This window comes from Cyprinus carpio, chromosome B11 (genome assembly GCF_018340385.1).
Source record: "Cyprinus carpio isolate SPL01 chromosome B11, ASM1834038v1, whole genome shotgun sequence".
Lineage (NCBI taxonomy): Eukaryota > Metazoa > Chordata > Actinopteri > Cypriniformes > Cyprinidae > Cyprinus > Cyprinus carpio.
In genome coordinates, this window is record NC_056607.1 from 15,635,821 (window position 1) to 15,657,957 (window position 22,137).

Sequence of the window (22,137 nt, forward strand, 5' to 3'; positions counted from 1 at the left end):
AATTGAATCCATCTTATCATTTCATCACAGAACGATCTGACCAATATCATGGATTTAGCAAGCATCACCGATCTCCAGGAGTTTTTATCACGCAGCAGCGCCCGCATGGATCAACTGACCCAACAGATTCAACACCACCGCCGCTCTCCCCACTCCACCAGCACCCAGCCTGAACCGCGTCTGCCCGCTCCTGAGGGTTACTCCGGTGAGCCGAATTTCTGCAGAGCATTTCTAACAAAGTGTTCAATGTTTTTTGCCCTCCAGCCACAGACGAGCAGCAATGTGGGGGACGGCGGTGTGGGAGAACCAACACCAATGCTGTTCCTCATTCCAGACACTCTCAGAGGAGATGAAGCGGGTGTTTGACCGGGCGGTGGCAGGTAGGGAAGCGGCTCATCAACTGGCCGACCTCCGTCAGGGCAACCGCTCGGGCAGCGACTATTCCATAGACTTCCGCACCCTGGCTGCCGAGTGCCACTGGAACGAGGAGGCACAGTGGGACATGTTCCTGCATGGGTTGGCTGACCGCATCCAAAGGGAGATCTTCACCCTGGACCTGCCCAGTAAGCTGGATGGACTAATTGAGCTGGCCTTGAGGGTGGACGCTCGTCTCACTTGTCTAGAGCAACGTTCTAGGACCTTTCTGCATAAGTCTCTTACACTCATCACATCTGGCAATCACTCAGAATCAATATCATTTCTCCTCTTGGACTCTACCCTGGCTCCCATCATCCTCGGTCACCCTTGGCTAGTTCAGCATAGTCCCAAGGGTTGACTGGGGACACAATTCTGTGTCATCATGGAGTACTCAATGTCATGAGTTTTGTCTTGTGTCTGCCTGTCTGTCTGTGTTCTGTTTTGCAGAAGGAGGCGGTGAACTTATCTAACATGCCCTCAGAGTACCTTGACCTGAAGGAAGTGTTCAGTAAGTCCTGTGCAGCTTCTCTTCCTCAGCATCGTCCCTATGACTGTGCTATAGATTTACTCCCAGGTAAGTCTCCGCCTAAGGGCAAGCTTTACTCACTTTCTGCTCCAGAAAGGGAGGCCATGGAGAAATATATATTTTTGATTCTCTAGCCTCCGGATTCATCCGCCCTTCCTCTTCTCCTGCGGGGGCGGGATTCTTTTTTGTGTGGAAGAAGGATGGTTCCCTGCGACCTTGTATTGATTACCGAGAGTTGAACAACATCACGGTAAAGAATACTTATCCTTTGCCGTTGATGTCTTCAGCTTTCGAGAGATTGCAGGGAGCATCCATCTTCACAAAATTGGATTTACGTAACGCCTATCATTTGGTGTGCATCAGGAAGGGGGATGAGTGGAAGACCGCATTTAACACCCCCAGGGGCCATTTTGAATACTTGGTTATGCCCTTCGGGCTATCTAACTCCCCAGCGGTTTTCCAGGTACTCGTCAATGACGTGTTGAGAGACATGGTAGATCAGTTTATATATGTCTACCTGGATGACATATTGATTTTTTCTTCGTCTCTCCAAGAACACGTTCAACACGTCAGACAAGTGCTTCAGAAGGTTGCTAGAGAATGGGCTTTTTGTCAAGGTGGAGAAATGCGCTTACATCGTCTCTTCTGAGGGAGTGTGTATGGATCCTGACAAGGTTAAGGCTGTGGTAGATTGGCCAAGTCCAGATTCCCGTAAGGCCCTACAGAGCTTTCTGGGGTTCGCCAACTTCTATCGGCGTTTTATTCGCAACTTCAGCCAACTAGCCACGCCTCTGACCGCCTTGACCTCGCCCAGAACGACATTCAGGTGGTCCGATACAGCCGAGGCTGTATTCGTCAACCTCAAAAGCTGCTTCGTTTCGGCTCCCATCTTAGTCGCCCCTGATCCCTCACGTCAGTTCGTGCTGGAGGTTCGACGCATCAGAGGTGGGGGTAGGTGCAGTTATATCCCAACGTTCTTCCTCAGACAACAAGATGCACCCTTGCGTGTTTTTGTCCCACCATTTATCTCCTGCCGAACATAATTATGACATTGGTAACAGAGAGTTGTTGGCCATCAAGTTAGCGTTAGAGGAGTGGCGTCATTGGTTAGAAGGGTCGGTGGTACCTTTTATCATTTGGACCGATCATAAGAACCTTGAATATATTAGATCTGCTAAAAGACTCAACTCCAGGCAGGCTCGATGGGCACTTTTTTTTTTGGACATTTTGACTTTTCTCTCTCGTACCGCCCCGGGTCCAAGAACATCAAACCCGATTCTTTATCTCGCATTTTTGATCCATCCGAACGCCCGGTTACTCCCAAGTGCATTTTGCCTGAGAAGATAGCTATCTCCACACTCACATGGGAGGTTGAATCGAAGGTCAAGTCGGCCTTAGAAGGGGTAATGCCTCTGCCCGGTTGCCCACCGAGTCGATTGTTTGTACCGAAAAAGTAACGGTCCGAAGTCATTCGATGGGGTCATTGCTCCAACATTGCTTGTCATCCAGGAGTAAATCGGACTAGCTGGTTAGTTAAGCAACGATTCTGGTGGCCATTAATGGCTCGCGGCATACGCAGTTTTGTTTTGGCTTGCTCAGTTTGTGCCATTGGTAAGACGTCTAACCGACCTCCTGATAGGTTACTCTATCCGCTGTCTGTCCCTTCAAGACCCTGGTCCCACATTACGCTAGATTTTGTCACCGCCCTCCCGCCCTCTAATGGCATGATGGTTGTTTTAACCGTAGTGGACCGGTTCTCGAAGGCAGCACATTTTATTCCCTTGCCCAAATTACCTTCAGCCAAGGAGATTGCGGTGACTGTTGTAGACCACGTCTTTCGTTTACATGGCCTCCCGATGGACGTGGTCTCTGACATGGAGTCCCAATTTGTATCCAAATTTTGGAAAGAGTTCTGTAAATTGTTAGGAGCTACAGTCAGTCTGTCTTCAGGTTACCATACCCAGAGCAATGGTCAGACAGGGCGAGACAACCAAGATTTGGAGAGAGTGTTGCGATATTTGGTGTCCAAGAATCCTTCATCCTGGAGCCAACAACTTTCTATGGTTTCTAACACATAACTCATTGCCAGTATCATCCACGGGCCTCTCTCCGTTTGAGTGTAGTCTAGGGTACCATCCACCAATTTTTCTGAGTCTGGATTCCGAAGTTGCGGTCCCCTCCACTCACGCCTTTGTCCAGAGGTGTCACCACACATGGATCAGAGCCCATGAGACTCTGCTCCAGGTGGGGGCGCACTAAGGCTAAGGCCGATCGCCACCGGTCAAGGCCTCCCGTATACGGTCCGTTTACTGTCACCAAGATCATTAGCCTGGTGACAGTCCACCTCAAACTTCTTCCGGCATACAGGAGAATTCACCCCGCCTTTCATGTCTCCAAATTGAAACCTGTTTTTCGTTCTCGCCTTAATCCGCCGGCCCCGTTTCCCCCACCACCGCGATTCGTAGACAGGGAACCTACATATTTGGTTAATAGTATTCTGGACTCGAGACGGAGGGGACACAAATTCCAGTACCTGGTGGACTGGGAAGGTTACGGTCCGGAGGAGAGGAGTTGGGTTCCTGCTAGGGACATTCTGGATCACTCCCTTATTGATGATTACAATCAACAGGTAGGTTCCGCTGGGAGCGCCAGGAGGTGCTCTTAGGGGAGGGGTACTGTCACGGTTCATAAATTTGCCATCTCTCTCTCTTGTCTGTGTTTGTGTTGGTGTGTGTGTGTGTGTGTGGGTGGAGCCACTGATTACTGGGCTGATCAGCACCCTGATCAGGATTGATCAGCACGCCAGCTGCAGATGATCAGCGCGGTCTATTTAGTCTCTCTGTTCTCACCTTGACTTGTGTCAGATCGTTGTTTGGATGCTCCTGTCTGTTCCTGCCTGACCAGTTACTTTTGCTGCCTGTTTGTTTGTCCTGCACATCCGCCTTCACTTCACCGGCATCGCTCGGATTATCACCGCCGTCTACTTCCGGATTGTTGCCATCTTCACTCATCTCTCAGGATCTTCACGTCTGGACTGGGCTGTACTACAGCATCCCTGTGTTACTAAGTGTTTGCTTCCCTGGACATTGTTTCGCCTTATCCTCATCATCTGTATTCCTGTATTTACCAATAAACTCACTTTTACTTGCAATTGAATCCATCTTATCATTTCAGGTAGTAGTGGTCGTATTATTGATATTCAAGTTTTTACAGAACAATTCAGCCTCATTTGTTCTTCCCTCTGTTATAAAAACAACTGCACAATCATCATATATTAATTCTCGTGACTTATAGGCTCACTGGGTCCGGTGGCCACCTTAGTTCTGTCTGTGGGCCTGATTGGCATATCTGGTAATGTATAATCTGGGTTGGAATGAGGTCTGTTTATTACTATTGTTATTATTGTTTTGTTATTATTATTATGATTATTTTCAATGCCACTGTCGCTGCTTCCACTCCTGCCTCCACTCCTGCCTCCACCACTAATAATATTGAAATTATAACTATTATTATTTTTGTTATCACTGTTGTTTTAAATTGTACTGATATCTATCTATCATTCAGTGCAAGTACATCTATATTTTTTTTCTCCCACAACAACACAACTTATGAAACTATGGATTTAACTTACCTCTGTACCTGTTTTAACTACCACATCCATACATCAAGAGCCTGTTAGTTTGTTTGCTTGTTTTTTTTTTCTTTCTTTTCCTGACTTTTTCTTTCTCTTTTCTTGTATATGTGTGTATATATCTGTCACGGGTTTCATCCTATATATATGTTACTATGTCAAATTGTTGCTGTTAATAAACAACAACAACAACAACAAAAAAAAAAAAATGTTCCCACACTTTGAATGTTCACTGTGAAAGATCCTCATGAATTCATTCTCCTTGCACTGAAACAGTGCCTTTAACGAAACGCTTCATGGTTTACACTAGACTGAAATGTGAGTCAGTGACGGGAAATTGTCTAGTGTTATGCAACAGATTAATTGTGAGCTGAACTGTTCGTCCAAAGGAAAAAAGCCTGAAAAAATGAAAAGGGCAAGAACATCAGTAAATACTCTCCTTTACTGTCTAACTGGGCTACTGAGTCATTTCCATGCCTCTCACACCATATTTACTCTGCAGCTGACCTACTATCCATTTACTCCAGTGAATGTTTGGAAACTTGTAGAAATAGACTGACTGTATATACTCAGTACATGTTCAAGGGTAAATCACAAATGTGAGTTATACATAAAAAATAATATACTGCCTTGTCATTAGTAGTTCTGTGTTTTACCAGAAAAGGAGCTGGAGGTAATCCAGCTCTCCAGAGAAAGCCACTCCAGATGTTTTAGGCTCCTCCTCTCGCTCTGCTCTTCCTCTAAACATTCCAGCCAACTTGGTTCCTCTGCATGAGGGCTTTTCCACTCCGCCTGTCATATGCACATAAGCACACACTCAGTGTTTCTAATCAGTCTTCTTCAGTCTTTAAGATGAGAGCCCTCCAGCTACTTGTCCTCGTTCTCTCAGGCCTGGTGGGGGCACAGCAGCAGGCCCTTATGGACTACTTGGAGAGAAGACTTCTTGCTATTGAGGTAAGAACAACAATGCTCTCCCATCCAGACCCTGGCCTCCAGATAAAGTCTGGCATGAAGTATTAAGAAGAGTGTAGCTACAGAAGAAAACAACAGACTGAGTTTTGGCTGAATTGTGAATTTAAGTATCTGGTGCAGTTACTTGTTAGATCTATAATACATAGTCCGTTAAGTTCTGTTAGGTTCCCTATAGGAGTAAAGCCACAGAGAAATGTTGACTTGATTTGGCCACATGAAGGAAATTTTCTCTCCCTGTTTTCTCTCTGTGCTGACTCTGCATGTACAGTTCTTCTCAGACAAGTCATTTTGTGTGATTATGCTAAAACACACTTTGCTGCTTCTTTCCTTCCACTGAGTCACAAATTCAAAAAAGAACATTTGCTGCCAAAGGTTGAACCATCTGCAGCGCAAATGATGCTGTTCCAATGCCAAAGTGCTCATGAATTCCTGCAGCTGTCAAGGGAGGGTTTATATTTGAATAATTTACACTCATGAGGCTGTCTGACTCAGTATTTAACATGCTCGAGTTGACGGTTTAAAATGTATAGTTGCTTAGAACATGCATGTGCTTGGAAGCCATCTAAAATCTGCATGCATGATCTAAAATCGTCAAGTCAGTCAAGTCAAATTTATTTATATAACACTTTTTACAATACACATCATTTCAAAGCAGCTTTGTAGAAAACCATGATGTTTATAATATCTTAAGATCACATTTAGCAGATTAGAGAATATATTTTACATTTTGCAACAATACAAGCAATCAACCAGTTAAGATTTGCTAGTATACACAAAGTATGCGGTCCTGCGGATAATAAGTTGGACATACTTATGTATTCAACTTTATTTAAAGAGCTGGGCGATACAGTAATTGTAGTTTGTGATGATATAAAAATGAAGCAACTGATATTTGATATATAGTACATATCAGTTCATGTGAGTATACTATATGCATGTAGATAGAATTGGATATGCTTACACACACACACATTATATATAGCTGTGTGTGTGTGTGTGTGTGTGTGTATATATATATAATTTCTATTTGATATACTGTTTTCTTTTCCCTCTAACACTTGCACTCCTCTCTATTTCTATTTTAACTAATTGTTTTCTTTTTATTTAAAAAGACCTCCTAACACTGGGGTTTTTCACTCTTTTTCTTTTTTTTTGACTGTTTTCATTTTATAAAAATGGCACTCTATAGCTAGTGTTCTCTTTTTTGCTTTTATTTATTATCAAAATAAAGTTCTACAGGTACTGTGTTAGACTAACTGAGACTTGTCATACCACTTACATATTATTGCTCTATTGATGGTTTTGATCGCCTCTATTGTCCTCATTTGTAAGTTGCTTTGCATCTTATCATATGAAAGATTCCCATTTCATGGACATGTTTACAGCAGACTAATTCAAATCTCTTTTACTGAGGCTGTCGAGACTTGTTTTTGTTTATTTCTCCATTGGCAGGATCGCATCTCCTTGTGGCATGAGGAGACCAGCCGCTACGCCTCAGAGCTGCGCGAGTTCAAGCAGCAGATGGTGGCACAGCTAGAGGGCCTGGACAAGAGCAAGGAGGCGCTGCGGAGCGAGTTGGACACAGTGGGTACACGCGTAGACCGTGTGGAGAGAGAGATGGACTACCTTGAAACACAGAATGGAGCGCAGCCTTGCGTGGATGTGGATGACAAGCTGGTGGAGCAGCAGGTGACGGTTGTCAAGGAGAGGAATAAAGCCAAGTACGCCAAGCTCACAGGTAAAGAACATTCCCTAGGCTTAGATACTTGTAATGTTTGTCTTACAGCATGATGGCACTCGCCATAGCTGGCTCATTCAATAAATTCAGTACTCTGAAGTACTAGAGGCCCAAATTCCATGTTTTTGTTGTGCTATTGAACTATTCAATATGTTATAATAATTATAATTTTTTCTAACAAAAAAGTAGTGATTTTGGCCTGCCTTGCTTTCTCAACTTATAAAATCATAAAAAAATGTTGAATTGGAAAAAATCAATTAATTTTAGTACTATTTATATACTATTATTGTATTTATTAATATTTTGAATGAGCTTTTATTTTGATATTTTCAGATTTTATATTTAGCCTTCTTTTATTTATTTATTTATTTTTATTAGTTTTTTTTTTGTCATTTTTTTTAAACTGATATTCAACTTAAACTTGACAAGGTAACTTTTTAAAAGATTTTTAAGTTTAGGTTTTTCATTTAATCTTTATATTTTCTTTTGATTTAGTTTTATTTCAATTCTCGAAAATGACTGTAACAGGTTTAGTTTTAATTAATAATAACAATACTATAACATGGTTGAAAAAGCATTCTAGAAAATGAGTAGGAAAAATAAGTGTTGAAAGTGGCGGCTACACTTCATAGATTCAGTTTTAAGAAGCTCATAATGAAGCAAAACTTCTGTGGGTAAGTGGCACGAGAATGACAGGCAACTAAGTTCAATCACATGAAGCTCTGAGCTATTATAACTTGACAGAGTTTAATACATAATGCATTAAATAGTGGGTCTAATCTTCCTAAATTCCTCATTTAAAAAACCACTTAGAGGTACTAAATAAAATGTATTATTATTCCATCATTGAGAGAGACAGTAATTATACAGCAGGAGGATAAATCATGTTGCTTTCCGTACATCATCTCTACACTTCAGTAGCTCTATATTGCCTTCTCATAGCAAAACGCCTCCAATCTGATTAACCCAGACTGTCATTAGTCTGCTGTGCATTCCCATTAGGGTTTAGTCTTAAATCAGACTTTATTGGAAAGAACATAGTAAGTAATATCACGAGAAAGTGATGCACTTCGGAACTTAAATGAAAAGGGCAAATATTGATATTCTAATTGCAATAAGAGATAGATCGCACAGAATATTTGATGATTAATATAATGATGAAAAGTAAGCAATAACTTGTGTGCAAACAAGGTGTTCATACAATATTTAAATGCACATTTCAGGCAAAAATGTAAATTATTAAAATTTTTCTTTATGTTTAGACTGTAGTGACATGATCTCCACCATCAAAGCCATGAAGATCCTCAAACGAATGGGTGGCCCTAAGGGAATGTGGACCAAGGACATGGGAAGTGCCACCGGGAAGGTATACATATTAAATGGGACAGAGGATAATACCGTGTATGAATTTGGTACAGTCCGTGAATTCACTTCCTCCCAAGGCACTTTTGCGGCCACCAGCGTCCAGCTCCCTTCAGCCTGGCGCGGTATGGGTCATGCCATCTACAACAACCACCTGTACTATCTGAAGCAAGGTGAGGAGATGAAACTAATAAAGTTTGATCTTCAGAAGAACATAGTTGTAGACAGTGCCGTGTTTCCAGCTAAAAACCAGCTCCCCGTGTACGGCCTGAATTCCGAGACCTTCATCGATTTAGCAGTGGACGAAGAGGGTCTGTGGGCCATCTATGCCACTCAGGAGAACGAAAGGCACATCTCTTTGGCCAAGATAGATCCTAAAACTTTAGACATCGAGCAGATGTGGGACACCCCTTGTGTGAGGGAGAACGCAGAGGCGGCGTTTGTCATCTGCGGTACCATCTATGTGGTCTACAACTCCAAACTCCCCAGCCGCTCTCGAATTCAATGCGTGTTCGATGTCAGTGATATGGTCACAAACGACGACGCTCCACATGTATACTTTCCCAAACGATATGGCACTCATGCAAGCCTCAAATACAGCCCTGTGGAGCAGCTGCTCTATGCTTGGGATGATGGCTATCAAATCCTCTACAAACTCCAAATGAAAAAGAAGTTGGATGTGTAGAAGGTGTACCGAAGTCTGAAGAAAGCAGAGCTGGAAAGGAAATGCCTGTTATTGGTTTGGTTCATCTTATGCAACGCGGCTGGGTCACACATCAATATATTGAGCTTTGTAGTTACACAGAGAGCACAATATATGATTGATTGGACACACTTGTTTGGTTCGGTTGTTTACTAGAAATCAATGTACAGGGCTCAAGAAGACCCATTTTAACTTTGTTTGCCTGGAGCAGAACTAATGAAATGATTTTATATATTATCTTAAAACGAAATGTGCTGTTAATAAGTAATTGAACAAACACTACAATAATTCTGATGTTAATAAATCATTGCAACAATACTATTAGATATAGGCCTATCTGCAATATTATTGAATACATAACACTGACATATCTAAGATTGTCTATAATGTCATTATCGACCCTAAAGGGGTTCATTTTCAGTTAAAATTATTTTAAAGGGGTCATGAAATGAGAAACCAAATTTGCCTTGATCTTTTGGAATATAAGAGGTCTTTGTACCATTAAAACATCCTGCAAGTTTCATAGCTTAAGACGTCCTCCCCATTATAAACGAGCCATTTATTTAATCAAGCTCTAAATACAGCTCGTTCTGGATCCATGGTAAGAAGTGACGTCACGGTGCTAAGTGACGTTTCCAACCATTTGCATATGACCGCCTCCAGCACACAAGACAACTACGCTCATTTCGTATCGTTGTCGCGCCGCGCGCCTCACAAGTGTTCAGTCGACGGACAGCGAGTGGGTCTGTGTACAGGAAAATTACAACGCCACGCAGATGTGCTCAAACATATAAGGTTTTATCATTGCAAGAGCCATCGCTTCGAATGCATCACCCGCCGGTGCCCGCTACTAAACAGTTACGCTCAATCCACAAATGTTCTGGCTGGGGATGTTGATAATTGATCCATAGGCGCTGTCGTTAGCCAATCATAACAGTGGGCGTTAACACTGAACTCTTAAAGGGGAAACAACCCAAAAACAGACTGTTTGAATCGAAGGATGAGAAACAGGGTGGGAAAATGTCATAATTCACTACATTTTAAAAGATTTTTTTAAAAAAAACGATAGTAATACTATAATTGCACCTAGGGGACCATAATAATAAAATAAAAAAACCCATGTCATGACCCCTTTAACACTTTTCCTATATGACCGCTTCCGCTAAAAGAAAAAAAAAAAGAGGTTAACTTTGATTGTAAAAAATTCTATCAACAAGACAGACTCTGCAGAAATATTACATTAATATTAATACTGAAGTCCTCTAAGGTAATTTTCTCTACATTGAGAACTGAGACACAAGATGGCGGCTATTGTGCTTGTATAAAACCCAGTGTGATACGATATGAAACGCTGCGTTGATAATGTTGAAATATCTGACAGCTGGATGGTGCAATTGTCAAAGTCAAAGTCACTAGAAGGCAAGCCTGCAACCTTTAGCAAAAAAAGCATAACAGCTAATGCTTTCACTTCTGCTTTGGCAGTACATGGGAAAGGAGAAAAGAGGACGTTTTTTTTATGGATGTCAACGGAGGAGAGGCTTCACTATGCTGAATAAACAGCGGCTTCAGTAATAAAGACCCTCTCATCTTCCTATAGTAAGACAATCTCTGAATAAGCGGCTCTCAAGTTTAAAAGTTCATGTTTCTCAAGAATATTTGTTTTTGTTTTCCATTCCACCATTCTGCGCATGCATCGTGATACTCTCTATAATGATGCAAAAAAAATTGCTGAATAAAGTAATTATTTTAGTTTTCTTTGCAGACAAAAAGTATTCTCGTAGCTTCGTAAAATTAGGGTTGAACCACTGATGTCACATGGACTATTTTAACAACGTCCTTACTTCGTTTCTGTGCTTTGACCGTGGTAGTACCCTTGCTGTCTATGGAGGATCAGAAAGCTCTCAGATTTCATAAAAAAAACTTTATTTGTGTTCTGAAGATGAATGAAGGTCTTACGGGTTTGGATCGATTTGAGGGTGAGTAATTAATGACAGAATTTTCATTTTTCGGTGAACTATCCTTTTAACAAGGAATGAAATAAAAACAAAACAGATAGAAGCGAGGAAATTTAATCACACCTTTCAAGTACAAGGGGATGTTCTGAAACAGTAACTGTACATTACAAATACAAAGTCTAAATATAAAATTGAAAAGTGGCTCTGAATCAGGCATTTTATACAGAAACACCAAATCCAGTGATTATTGATACAATGAGTTCCAGCCAGGCCAGCCAACAAATTACATCATGTTATCTGAAGAGGAAACACCTCGAAGGTAACAGGAATAATACAGAACAGGAAACATTTATCACATTTTATGTAAAATACAAAATTGGACTTTGTAAAACAGTGCTTCCAATTTACACGATATTATTTCAAGTCTTGTTAGAAAGCCAAGGATTTTTTTGCATCCTTTAGATCTGACACACATCCCTTGGTATTCATTATGGTTTTACTTTGGAAGCTACAATTACTGCGTGGTGAAATTATGATGATTTTAGCCAGCTGTACGTTATGGATGTAGCTGTGCATGGCTGCATTTAACTGAATTCAACTTGATCGAAGAAAGTTATGACAAATGATTTTAAGTACTCATAGGATGATCAGCAACTTAAATGTTTAAATACGGACAAGGCAAAAACTCTACACTTGACACTGATGACAAGATATTTGTAGACAGGATGCAAATTATTCTTGGCATTGGCATTTTTGGTGGCAGAACAGTTTCACTACATCACAAACAAAAGGAAGATCAATGGAATACCTCTGCTCTGTAAACAATATACAGTTCGGCTAATATATCTCAATAGGTTGAACATATCAAAGGCTTCACATATCTCTTCAATCATTAAAATCTCTTAACACGTATTTTATATTCAAAGAAGACAAAAAAGAATGAGAAGGAAGTTAAGGCTAAATATATAATAAACTATATCTTCATATTATTATAATGTCCATTAAAATATAATATACATCTACCAATTATACAATATTCATCAACAAATACACCCTTTTACTCTTCTGAGTTGTTTAAATTCATCTTGAAGTGTATCATTCAGCCTCTTTGAGTAGTGGCTTGTGAATTTACCCAATGTAAGAAAGCAATACTTCAATCCAAACACAAAAAAGCTAAAGCTTGGCTAGGCTTACTTGCACTTGGAAAGGCTTGGACAGCACCCTCTTTTTTCCCACTCCATCATACATGTCCACACAGACTTAAGCTGTGTCACACAATGTCTAAGGACATATCTTGGATCTCACCATCAGTCCCTGCGAGATACTTGGCTTAAAGATGTAGAGAGAGGTCATCCCTTCCTTATGGACTGGAGGGGAGTCTAGGAGATGGGCAAGAGCCCTGACTGTCAAAGCTTGCGGTACGAGTCTTCCACTGAAAAAGAGATGGAAAACGGAAAGAAAGAGAGGGAGAGATGAAATGAAAACGTACTTCCAGTCTGGAAACTTTTAAGACATTCACCTCCTTCTCAGACTTCTTGGCCTCTACGAGCGGGTGCCAGTGAGCGATAGGTTTTCGAGGGTAAGCAAGCATCTCATTCCAGTGGTCTCTCCCAAGACCCTCGGCATGGATCCCTACACGACAGACTCCAATGATCTCATTGTGTCCCACTCTATACACCAGGAGAATGAAGAATAGATTGTGAAGAGCATACACAACATAATATTTGTAGAGTGAAAATATCACACTCACAGATCATAGTCCATAACTGATATATGTAGGCTGACTTGATCCATATTCTCTGGGGGAATGTCAAAGATAATTGCCTCATTATAGGCTGGATTCAATGTGTTCTTTTTTATGGAAGTTTTCTTCTTTTTCAAGCGTCTCCCGTCACAAATCAGTGACACCTTCACGTACGGATCTGCCAACAGAGCAGAGAGGTGTGACATGAATTTCTCAACGTATCTTTCTCCTTGTCTTTCATGATCTGAATATGTCTGACTAAAGGACTTGTAATGTGCTTGCTGACAGTGATAAACGTGACTGTCCAAATGTATAAACAGGAAGATGGAGCCGAGTAGACAGATGCAAGAAAATAAACACACAGACAAATAAAGGACAGCAGCATACCTGAATAACCGGTAATATCCATGGCTTTGAGGTTCCTACATTTGATGACAGTAAGTGTGAGTCTCCCTGCAGTTGGCAAGTAGCAGAGAGAGAACATTATCTCTCCCAAATCCACACTCTCCTGCAGATTCAAATGGAGACACTCAAAATCAAATACATCATGCTGGCGTTACAAATAAATGTCAATGTTTACTAATATAGTTATTCTTGTATTTCAAATGATGCCAGGGTAAGAAAACAATAGCATTTTAATTCAGTACACTACTATTCAAATGTTTGGGCACAATAAAAATTTTGTTTTTTGTTTTTTGAAAGAAATTAATATTATTATTTAGCAAATGCATTAAATTGATTAAAAGCGACAGTTAAGACATTTATAATGTTACAAAATATAGTAATATTGTCTTAACCAAATTCCTTGATAATATTAAAAAAAAAAACATTTGTAATAATTATTTTTCTTGAGCAACAAATTAGCATATTAAAATGATTTCTGAACGATCATGTGACACTGCATACTGGAGTAATGGCTGCTGAAAATTCAGCTTTCTCATCACAGGAATAAATTATAAAGTATACTAAAATAGAAATGGATAAAAAATGTAAATAATGAAAATTTGATTGTACCCAGAGCCATCAATAAACCATTAATTTACTCAAAAACCTTCAATAAACTCAGAAGGAGAAAGGTATTGAATGAATGCATCACATATCCATAGGTTTTTCCCACACATTTAAACCATTTGAGAGCCTTAGCTTTCAGTGATCCCTAATGTGTACTACAATCAGGCATGTGAATTCATATCTCGGTACTGTTAAAGTCAGAGCTGAACACATTACTGTAGACTGTACTGCTTTAAACAAGAGGGCAATTGAAAGACTGGCTCATTGAACTGCAGTTTGCATGGCTGATGTATCAGTGATATCATTATCACATGAACAAATGAATATATATATATGCTTTACTTTGTTTTACTGGGTATAATACATTAAACTGTACAGTATGTATATAATTTGGAGAAGCAGTAAATAGTTACAATGAACTCTGTCATGTTTAACTAGAAGCTGTGGCAGTTTTGAATCAAATGGTGCCCTTGGCGAGACAAGACGCTGCTTAGAAAAGTTCAATTTCAATGAAAAGTGTCGAGTGGAACTGAAAGCGTGCTGCACAGTGCTGTCAAACTGCTGCGGGTGAGTGATACAGAAGTTGAGTGCGTGTCTGAGAGCTTAGCCCTGGAGGACCCTAGGGAACTGCCTATACTGTTGTTGATGGCAGAAACTCTCTTGTGTGTATGAGATATAAACATGGAACTGGAACAAAAAACTTTTCTCTCTATAATGTGGTGTTATAAGAGAGTGTTGTGTTTTTGTGAAAAATGTGACCATATATGGGTATGTACCACATTATTATGATATATGAGTTGCTTAGAAAAGCAAAATGAGAAATAGTCTGGCCTTATTGTAGAATTGCAGGGCACTGAGTATCTTTGCTGTAACCAGATACCAAAAAAAAAATCTACAGTTGGCAATAAATGCCAATAAATATTTATTTATTTATTATTATTATTATTATTTTTTATTATTTTTTTTTTTTTTTTAATAAAATTAGGGGGTATTTAAGAAATGAGGGTATGTCTCAGTGTTGTTTGTTCATACAATGAAAGTAAAAAGGCTCTAATGTCTTTCATTATATGGACAAATATTTGTATATATTTGATATATACAATATTTGAACAGCATAGTGAGTAAATGATGAGAGAAGTTTCAAATTTTGGGTGAACTATCCCTAGATTATTTCTGACTCAGTATTGTCATATAATAAGGCAATAATTTTTGCCCTCAATGTTTTTAATTCTTAATATATGTACATTGCACAATGTATCATGTTTGGTAATTACAGTTTCAAACTACCATCTCACACCCCATAGGACACTATGTCTATGAATCATCTAATTATTCACTGTTTGTGTTTTCAGAGAAATACTCAATACAAGTGAATTTCCTATATTAGAAAACCAAATCATTAGGGTGACATTAATGTGATGAATCACCAGTGGGGTCTGGACTCACTAAGTAATAGAGACGATAAATTGTCTTACGCTAGTGGCGTACTGGATGTCCTTCCAGACAGATGTCTCCCGGGACAGGTCTGAAACTTCAAAAAGGTTTTCCAGTATCACCTCGCCTATCATGTCGTGCCGCGAGAAGCGGTCAAAGTCAAAGACGCTCAAGTGGAGCTTTCTGGACCCCAGCTCCTCGTACGGGACCGGAAACTGAAAGGTCTCGTCAAACGTGGGGTTGAGCGTCTTGCGGTGAACACGAGTTTGGAATTTACGCTTGCGGTCAGGGAGCAGGTAGATCTTGACGTAAGGATCAGAGCTGCCGCACAAATCTTTCGCGGGTAGGTCCAATGCCTTGAGGATGGTGACAAGGAGGAGCTCTCCCTCGTAATCGTACTTTAGGGAGAAGTTGATCTTGCCGCATGTTTTGGCAGTGCTGTTCTTAGTTGTCTCCTCAGCCTCCATCGTGCTCTGTTTGTAAAGTTCTGGTTGGATGCGGCCAAGAGAGGCAGCTGTGCAGGTGGGATGGTCCTCCACATCTAAAAATTCACTTCCACGGTCCAGACTGGTGACATGGTGCATCTGCCTGGGAAGGTGCTTTTTGAAGGAACTGTGCCTGGCAAAACAAAATTTGGCTGCTGAATCATCTTGAACTGATGCACTGGTTCTTTCACAAAAGACACACCAGGTGCTAATCTACATTTGAATTACAACCCACAATTGAATGCATGTAAATTGATGGTGATAATTCTGCATATGTTGTAAGGTTCCTACAAAAACTGGTATTCCTCTGGACGTAGCATGGTTTTCCACCATTTGACCTTCTTTGCAGTCAATAAAACCCTGAGACCTACTTCAGGTCTAATTCTGTCTGACATTTACAAGATATCCTAAGTAATAACATGATTAGGAATGACTGGAACTAACCTTATAATGGCTTTGTATATACAGTAAACCGTGATGACCTATATGAAGGTCTTCAGACACAAACATTTCTTCATTCTTCCAGAACACTGACCTGTTAGAGGAGGCCGGCTCGGTTGTTTGCCGTGAGATACGCGTACGTCTCAGCAGATGATCCTTCATGGACAGCTGCACGTCTGCGGGGATATCTGGCGACGTATGACTAATCTTCACTGCCGCCTCCAGAAAGTTCCCAGGATCCTTCAGCTTGTCTGCTGCCATAATATCTCTGAAGGTTGGGTAGTAGTCACTGTGACCTTCTTCTCTGTGTTGGTCTCTCTCTGGTCGGGTGGGGGCAAGGGCAGTGGCGCTACAGGAAAGCACTTTGCTGCGCCAGGGCACCCAGCACAGCTTCCAGGTGGCGACGCTGATGACACCCAGCAGGGCCAAACCACACACCACAAATACAAGCAGCAGGAGACTGAAGGAAATGTCTGGACAGAAGATACAACATGGACAGAAGTGGACATTGTAAAAATGCACATACCAAATGTCCTACTAGATAGATTTTCATCAATGTTTCAGTTACAAAATTATAAAGTGTGCTAAAACAAGTTCAAATGAGTGTACAGTATGTTGATCCAAGAAGTGTTTCTAAAAACTTTAAGATATACTAAATGCAAGCTGGAAATTATACTGCTGTAAATGTAACTATGAATTTATAAACACATGCTTGAAAAATAATGCAAAACATTAATGATATTTTCAAAGACTACAACAATATAAATGAAATTAAAATTAAATTAATTATATTTATAATAATACATTGATTTAAATTAAGTTAACCTACAGCACCCTTGGAAGTTTGTTAAAACCCACTAAGGACCCTGGCCTTCTGGTTGAGAACCACTAACCTACAGTATATAAAACTTGGTGACAATTCAGCAAAATTTGCAACAAAAATGTAGAATAAATTGCATGAAACCAAATGTTTACATTTGCAAGGTGTAAATAAAGATAATTTTCAGTGGCAACGCAGCATTTGTACAAAAGTATAGGTAACCTTTTTATCAACTTCCTTAAAAGTCTTTCACAATGGCCCTGGGCCAGCGGGCAATCTTTATTGTTGAGCCCTGCCATATAAAATCAGCAAGAGCAAGCAGTTCTTTACAAATGAGATGAAAAAAAGATCCACTTATACATCAAAAATAACTTGTAGAGGTGCAATCACCTCAATGGCTTAGCCTCTTGTTGAATCACTACAAAACTTGACAGCAGCTTCATCGGTTTACTAAAACAGCATATTTCAACTAATTATTTGTCTGTTTGCTTTAGCCTGTAGTGAAGGTAATTAAAACAAATGTCCTAATTATGCCATGACTGCTGCAGACTTCTCGGTCAATCTCCACAGAGCACTCACATAAATATTAATAAGCACATGCTGAGAAGACAAACTACAACATAGTTGTAGAAATGATCATTCAGTGTGATGCACAGTCTGGTGAAGCTGTTTGCCTCTTTATAAGGAAGGCAATTGGTTCTTATGCCTTCGAAATGGGCCTCTTAAACCCTTATCTCTAGTGTGTATATCACAGGGTAATGAGTTAATCATCAGACCACCAAAACTTCTCGGCACCGTCAGGTAGACAGTATTAACACTGAAGTTCAACCATCTTCCAGATGGAATTGCAAATGAGCTAAATGTAATTACAGACTTTTCATACAAGAAGAGCAGGTCATTGGTCCAATTATATATCTGAGTGGATGAAAAAAATGCTGATCTAATGATTATTACAAATGCGTTGGAGTGCACGCCTCTCAGGGATGGAGCACTTGGCTGCCAACCAAGAAAACAAACAGGTGCAGCATCGATGTACGTTCCCATTTCAATCACACTCTCACAGTTATTTGCTTCTCCTACTGGGGGACTATGGGAGCACATAAACAACTTTATAATTTATAACAATAATTAATGTGCCAGTAAATGTGGAAAACTGGCCACTTGGGAGGCTTTGTGGCAAAAAAAAAAAAAAAATCTAAATGTACACCACACGCTCATTGGAGATTCAAATTTAATAATTCATCACTTAATTTTAAATGTGTCATTTCTCATTTCTGTACAGTCATTAACAGAGCAAATGCACCAGAGACAATCAGTCTGCATAGATGGTGGCTCTTGTCTCTTGTATGTTGCTCTAGGTCTTGTCTTTAATAAAATAAATAAACATCAGGACCAATGTACTCATTATCAGGACTTAAAATCAGTACCTCTATTATTATTATTCATAGTGTTGTTTTTATGCAATAATGGTGTCAGCACAAGTTCTTTTAAGATAAACCACAATGCTAAGTAGTTTTGAGCTATAATGATTTTAACTGTCCAGTTAAAGGAATCGTTAAACCAGAAATTTAAATTAGCAAAAAATTGATTCGCCCTCAGACATCCAAGATGTAGAGTTTGTTTCTTCACCAGAACAGATCTGGAGAAATTTTGCATCACTTGATCACCAATAGATTCTCTTCAGTGAATGGGTGCCGTCAAAACAAAAGTTCAAACTGCTGATAAAAACACCTCAATAATCCACAAGTAATCCACACACCTCCAGTCTATCAGATAATGTCTGTTTGTAAGAAACAAATACATCATTAAGGCATTTTAACTTTAAACCTTCACTTCTGGCCATAATCCATTATATCCTCCTGTGAAAGTCCATCTGCTGTTGTCTTCTCAAATTAAAATCAACATATCTGTTTTGGACTGCTTTGGTTTGTAAATGGTGCTAGGTCTGTGCATATTTTTGTATTTATTACAAATAGGGGTGTAAATCGGATGGTTTGTCACGATACAATATCAATTCTCATACCCAGGAATTCGATATTTGCCGATACTTCCAAAAATTCTACGATACGATTTCGATACAGGAAAATATCGATCGATATATCAATATTATTATATTATATACCTATTTTAAACATCCATCTACATTTTTATTAACTCACAAATGCAACCAAAACATATAAAATTAACATTTATCTTAAATGTTCAATGTGTAAAATAATGTAAATCCTCATTAGGAAACAATCCAATGGGGTATTCCAGTTGTAGAAAAAAATACTTTAATGTAGAAAAATACAAATATAAAATACAAAAACTAAAGCTGTTAAAACTTTATTTGATACTTTTCTTGGCTGCTATGTGATAATATGGGCTCAGTGCTAAAAACCTTTTCTACAGATAACCAAATTACAAGCAATAGCAGAAAATAAACACAATATAACAAAAACACAAATTAAATTAACAGTGCTTTTCAAGTTTTTCAGGTAGATCGTCTAAAATAAATTTTCAGGTACAGAAATGTAATAATCAAATGTAAAATAACACTGCATAGTCTTCACTGTATAGATTAAATATAGATTAATCCTTATAAAAGTTTTTCAGTCAAAATCAGTAAGATTTCTTTCTTTGACAGAAGTTTTCTGTTAGTCTGCTTTCACTTTAAGAAAAGCATGAATCCAATATACTGATACACGTGTTTTCTTTCTCAACTGTTTACGTTAAGACATAGGCCTAACCAACTGTGACTTTTGGTTAAACTATTACTTTAACTGCCCAGTTTTTACTCTTCCGCATTTAGTGTGAATTATGTATTGTTTCGAATTTTAAAACAGTGCTTTTACCATCACAAAAAAATAATGATATAAAGTTCATAAGTGGCCTGACATGGACCTTCATCGGACAAGATACACAGACAAGACATGTATTAGCCTGTCAGACAGCTAGACTCTTTTCTGCCGCAAATGAAATATTAATGGGTGTGATGCAAGGTTACACAACCATTACAGTGTTTACGGGTTGACAGCTTCACCTCACACAAGCCGGAGTGCATTAACAACAACTAACTGCAATCTCCAAAGGCCTTCAAGACTGTTTGCAAATGATCCTGTTTACATGCATAAGCAAAAAGACAAACGTTACAGTACTGCATTCTTCTCAGTATCCTATGGCAGTTTGAACAAGTGTACCTAGCACTGTACAGTACATAGTATTGTAGGCAAGTGTTGTAGGCATTCATGATTGTAAATACTGAGTGGTTTTCTGTTTGGAAGGAAACGTTTTACTTCTTGTTGAGTAATAATATCAATTACAAGTTGACTTGTCTACACTGAAAAAGGGTGTTGAATTTAAATGGTTTAATCATGTACATTGATTCCACATGAATCAAGTTTTACAAACATAACTTCACCAAATCCAATTATGGATTAATGTTATTATAAAATGAAACAAGTAAGTAGTATTAACTTGATTTTATATGGTTTCCTGACAGGATGAAGTTATTATGTATAGTTATTATAATATTATAGGCTAATTCAGTTATTTTTTTTATATATATATATATATATATATATATATATATATATATATATATATATATATATATATATATATATATATATATATATATAAAATAACTGAATTAGCCTATAATATTATAATAACTTATTAATGTAATATTAGCTATCGATAGCACATATATTATATATATGGCCTGGCCTATATTAGAATGCAAAATGCTAATTATTAAACGCTTATTGAGTAAAGCAACATAAACATGCTCTAAATGTACTCATCCTCAAAGCAAAAGTTAAAAACTTCACCACAATGGTAACCCAGTGTAAAAGAAGCAGTTTAAATCACAAGACTGAACACTATGGAATTTCCCCAACTAACTAACTAACTAACTAATAAATAAATAAATAAATAAATGTTATTTTTACATTTTTACTCTCCCCATTAAGTCCTATTCAAAGCATGCTGAGAACTACACTGGAGTCTAGTAGACTGCTTTCGATTACTATAATTCTCTAAAATGTGAAATCACATTTAAAGAGAACACAGTTTTGTTGTGTAGATCACAAGTAATACATTGCAAAATCTGTTTTCCTTTGTTTGTGAGCGTGTATAAATAGAGTCTAATTTTATCAAGTTGTATTATTATTTAACCAGCTGAGGCTGAAAAAAATCCAGTGAAACATTTCCTGTGACCAATAAATCTAATTAAGGCTTGTTTGGTACCAGTGGCGGACAGCAACCAAAGCCTCAGGTTTTTTTTCAACTTCTCTTCAAGTGTCTTCAAATCTAACCTGGTATCCATAGAAACCTGTCCATTAGACATATCCCACCCCCTATTTTAACTCTGCTACTTGAGATGTAAGGGTTCACCATAGTTGATGGTGTTGCTGTCACTGCTGCAAAACTGTGAACCAGAGCTATATTTTGCTTTCATCTGTCATGGTTTGTTAGAAATCCCTTATTCAGTTATCCTTCAAACTGTCATGCGATCATAAAAATAGTGCTGAACATGTTTGTCCAGTTAGTTTCAGTTACAGTAGCTTTGTGATATAATAGTGGCTGTATTGCTATAAAATACTGCTCTGTTCAGCCATGAGATTAAATAGAAAAACTGATGACATTATATTTGATGAGGTAAAATTGATCATATATTATAGCAAGACTACATGCTAAAAATCTGTGATTTTAAATAACTGGATCTAAGACACTATTACATTTATTTTTCTAAAATAAACCCATTCAATTATTTACCTTATTGATTTGTCATATAAAGTAATTCAAATAAAATGAGAAAAGAGATTTATAGGCCTAACACTTCCTTTCAAGCTCTAAGACTCTATGTAAGCGCCATCAAATACTACTGAGCCCTATCAAAGCTCTGGAGGGGA

At 38.8% G+C, this 22,137-nt stretch overlaps 2 protein-coding genes across 4 annotated transcripts in view; one reads left to right on the forward strand and one right to left on the reverse strand.

Moving 5' to 3' along the window:
- The first annotated feature begins 5,311 nt into the window (after window positions 1–5,311).
- Window positions 5,312–9,675, forward strand: LOC109100633 (olfactomedin-like protein 3A). The gene is made up of 3 exons (XM_019114072.2): window positions 5,312–5,528; window positions 6,999–7,284; window positions 8,547–9,675. The coding sequence occupies exons 1-3, from the start codon at window positions 5,346–5,348 to the stop codon at window positions 9,329–9,331; spliced, it is 1,254 nt and encodes a 417-aa protein (XP_018969617.1). The 5' UTR covers window positions 5,312–5,345; the 3' UTR covers window positions 9,332–9,675.
- A 1,727-nt stretch (window positions 9,676–11,402) lies between these two features.
- The window catches only part of LOC109100631 (synaptotagmin-6-like), a 33,566-nt gene continuing 22,831 nt past the window's right edge, over window positions 11,403–22,137 (reverse strand). For 2 of the 3 annotated variants that reach the window (XM_042734156.1, XM_019114070.2), the window contains exons 2-6: window positions 16,514–16,892; window positions 15,535–16,111; window positions 13,436–13,556; window positions 13,055–13,226; window positions 11,403–12,974 (exon numbers count right to left, since the gene is read on the reverse strand). In XM_042734156.1, the coding sequence (XP_042590090.1) occupies window positions 12,665–12,974; window positions 13,055–13,226; window positions 13,436–13,556; window positions 15,535–16,111; window positions 16,514–16,892 (1,559 nt within the window). In that variant the 3' untranslated portion in view covers window positions 11,403–12,664. The remainder of the gene's footprint in view (window positions 12,975–13,054; window positions 13,227–13,435; window positions 13,557–15,534; window positions 16,112–16,513; window positions 16,893–22,137) is intronic. The other variant, XM_042734157.1, reaches the window with a different exon arrangement.

Coding starts and splice junctions, on each gene's coding strand:
- LOC109100633 (XM_019114072.2), top strand. CDS start 5,346: ATGAGGGCTTTTCCACTCCGCCTGTCATATGCACATAAGCACACACTC. Junction 5,529..6,998: donor GAAGACTTCTTGCTATTGAG/GTAAGAACAACA, acceptor CTCCATTGGCAG/GATCGCATCTCCTTGTGGCA. Junction 7,285..8,546: donor CAAGTACGCCAAGCTCACAG/GTAAAGAACATT, acceptor CTTTATGTTTAG/ACTGTAGTGACATGATCTCC.